At 27.3% G+C, this 3,143-nt stretch overlaps 2 protein-coding genes across 2 annotated transcripts in view; both read right to left on the reverse strand.

The window, feature by feature from the left end:
* Positions 1-1,310, reverse strand: part of LOC106786229 (protein regulator of cytokinesis 1-like) — a gene marked incomplete at its 3' end in the record, with an annotated part of 2,669 nt that extends 1,359 nt beyond the window's left edge. Inside the window, exons 1-5 of the mRNA XM_014747382.1 lie at positions 1,187-1,310; positions 729-861; positions 551-649; positions 330-470; positions 100-216 (exon numbers count right to left, since the gene is read on the reverse strand). Of these exons, the coding sequence (XP_014602868.1) occupies positions 100-216; positions 330-470; positions 551-649; positions 729-861; positions 1,187-1,206 (510 nt within the window). The remainder of the gene's footprint in view (positions 1-99; positions 217-329; positions 471-550; positions 650-728; positions 862-1,186) is intronic.
* Positions 1,311-2,747: 1,437 nt separating this feature from the next.
* LOC106786230 (protein regulator of cytokinesis 1-like) overlaps positions 2,748-3,143 on the reverse strand; it is a 2,808-nt gene continuing 2,412 nt past the window's right edge. The window contains exon 6 of the mRNA XM_014747384.1: positions 2,748-3,110. Within this exon, the coding sequence (XP_014602870.1) occupies positions 2,748-3,110 (363 nt within the window). The remainder of the gene's footprint in view (positions 3,111-3,143) is intronic.

Raw genomic sequence — 3,143 nt, forward strand, 5'->3', positions numbered from 1 at the left:
ATAAACAATGAAATAATGATGTAAATACACCTTCAAATTTGTCAAATGGTTAGGTAACAGAAACAATAAGTAATAGATTATTAATTTATAGTAGTTTACCTTTTCTGCTTCCTGTTTATATATATATAACTTAAAGTTATTTAATTCTTCTTCGGTCGGAAGTTTAGATTCAATTCCTATTGGCTGTACACCTAGCCGTTTGCATATTTCTTGTTCCTATTAAGAAAAGAACAGAGAAAAATGTTAATTAAACACATATTTAATCATGTATATAGAAAATGTTTGCAATATCAAGTTGCAAATTCTTTAACATTGATATGAAAACCTACCTTCATTAATAATTCATTTAAATATGTTTTGCGTTGTTCTTTTATACGCAACAGCTTTTCCATATCATGTCGAAGTACTTGTTGTAATTTGAATAGTGGTAGTTTCTCATATCCACTTGCATCAATAGTTTCTTTTAATTCCTGCAATAAATTTAATATATTATATATATAGTAAACAGTACCAGAGGATTTTACAATGATTTTATAAAAATAATACATACTTTACATAGAATAGATGTATTTTGCATTAATTGTTTAGATTCTTCCAATAGTAATCTTTTCTTATCCTCAGACTCTGACACCATATCGGTTAATAATTCCTGTTTTATGATTAAAATATCAATTTGCAGTTGAAATCATCTTTATTTTCCAATAATATTTATGAAAAGTTTATTTTACCTGTATGTGATCAAGCGCCGCATTAGTATAAGCTAACTGAGTTTCCTTATCGTATCCAACTTCTGTCCATATTAAATGCAATTGGGTTATGGCACTACGTACCATTGTACAAGTCTTTTGTACTATTGGTTTCCTATTAAAGAACACAACATACTTATTTAATAAAATATCAAACAAATAATGTAATTGGAAATATTAAACTTTCTTTTTTGTTGACAAACTAATAAATATTTCTCGATATCATTCTATACGGTTAATATATAATATGATTTGAAACTTTATCAAAAGAAAGTTAGTGAAGAAGTTAATAGATGATTTGAAGAAACACACTTTATACAAATTATTACAACTTTTGATCATTGTTAGTAAGTTTTATTCATGTATATAAATTAAAAACATTAAATTTATTCTTTCGGAATAATTGTTAATAGAAGGAAACATTTGTATGAATTATTTACCATTCATCAGCATCAGCCATCGTTTTACTTTACTAACGCAAACAATTTTCTTTTACAAAAACTCAAGCAAATGTTACTACCGACCGTTTTTCATTTGAATTTGTAACAAACTAGCTAGCGCACCTTTGCTTACCTTCAGAATAGTAACATCAAATCGAGTTTCTATGAACACTCAATTTCATACAGTTCTTTTCATGTTTGTATTGGAAATCTGTCAACTACTCTTTTAGCCAATGATTCTTTTCATTACTCTCAATCTACCAATCATTGAATTGCATTAGATTTGCCCATTTGAGCAAATGGGGTTACCAATGGATATAGATTATATTATACCAAATTAATAAAAATCATTTTAAATAAATAAATTCGTAATAAATATAAATTACAATTCTAATGTTTTTTAAAGAACGAATTATTTATCAATGTAATAATGAAATAGACTAATATTTTTTATAAAACATTATTAATGCATTCCATATATCTGGATTTGAATCTATATACACGATAACCAATTGGTCCGCTTATAGTCGCAAAAATTCTTATTTAAATCAAGAATATATGATAACAATAGAATTTATTTTATAAAACAAACAATCAGTACTTTTAAGTTCATCATAAATTTAGTCTTTTGTTTTAAAACATTCATAAAAGAATACATTTTGATTTCGGCGGGTAGATATAAATATTGCTACCGTAGGTATTTACTGTAAATTATACATATATACATGAAAACATGAAATATTTAAATCAGTACCTGCCAGCAGCCATTGACATCAGGAAAGTTAATATAACCTAAGAAATATTCTATTTATCATAAATAATATCAGAACATCACGGCACTGATTAATAATTGCAATAGCAAGCTTTTCTGAGAAATTTTCTAAAAAATTTTATCTGCTGAGATATATGATAGTAGATGATTCTATAGAGCTGTTTGACTATCTATAAATTTTTAATCAAACTCAGATAAGGCAAGTAGCACATAGCCTTAGGCCCATGTATTGTATAAGATGCGACAAGTCTGGTCTAGTATCTATTAATATTTACTATTTTTAAATACTTGTTATACAGTTTATCGACAAAATATCAAACATATGACAACGCCGAAACTTGATTTGTATACGAACATTAAATGTGTTATAACATATAATTATATATTAAAAGTTATTTTATGTATATAAAAAATGTTACATCATATATATTATAACAATAGTTAAAATCGCCGGACATCATTATGTTTCAAAAAAATGTTTCATAAAATAAATATATACATGCCCAATAACTGGGACGCATAAAAACTACAATATTTATATAAAAATTTCCAATACAAAACTAACCACCTACTTAATATACATTAGATCTTTTCTCAATAATCAAGAGTAACATTTTTCTCTCAACTTTAAACTGGATGTCTCTTTCTCCCACTCTCTCTTTATACATATATATATATATATACAGTATAATACATATTATTCTATATAATTTGCTGGAAATAATATATAATAACATCGACGAGTAGCCAAAAAATTAAATTGGATATCTGGACGAAGAAAATAATCTATCAAAAAATAATAGGAAGTACATTTGGCGCTGTTGTAAGTTTCGGAGTATGATCTATCTTAAGACTACGAGGAGAATTTTGAGTCGATTGTAATAATTTGAGTGTTGTATTAGATGATGCGTTTTTGTTGTATAATTTCCTTCTTAAGGGCTTAACGTGTGTACGTTTCGGAGTTTTTAAAATAGATTTAGCGCTTAGCGATTGGTCGGGTAACAAGGAGCTACGCAATTCCTCTCTCTCTTTCAAATGTGCTTGAAATTGTCCATAAGTCATGTCAACTGTACCTGCGTTCTGCGATGGAGATCTGGTTTTTCCCAGATCGCTTCTACGTTTTTTGTTCTCGGATAAAGCTCGCCTGGAGATCTGAAAATTTGACGAAAGAAATAAATGAATTGA

The sequence above is a fragment of the Polistes canadensis genome, unplaced genomic scaffold (genome assembly GCF_001313835.1).
Source record: "Polistes canadensis isolate GaletaPanama2010 unplaced genomic scaffold, ASM131383v1 scaffold_69, whole genome shotgun sequence".
Lineage (NCBI taxonomy): Eukaryota > Metazoa > Arthropoda > Insecta > Hymenoptera > Vespidae > Polistes > Polistes canadensis.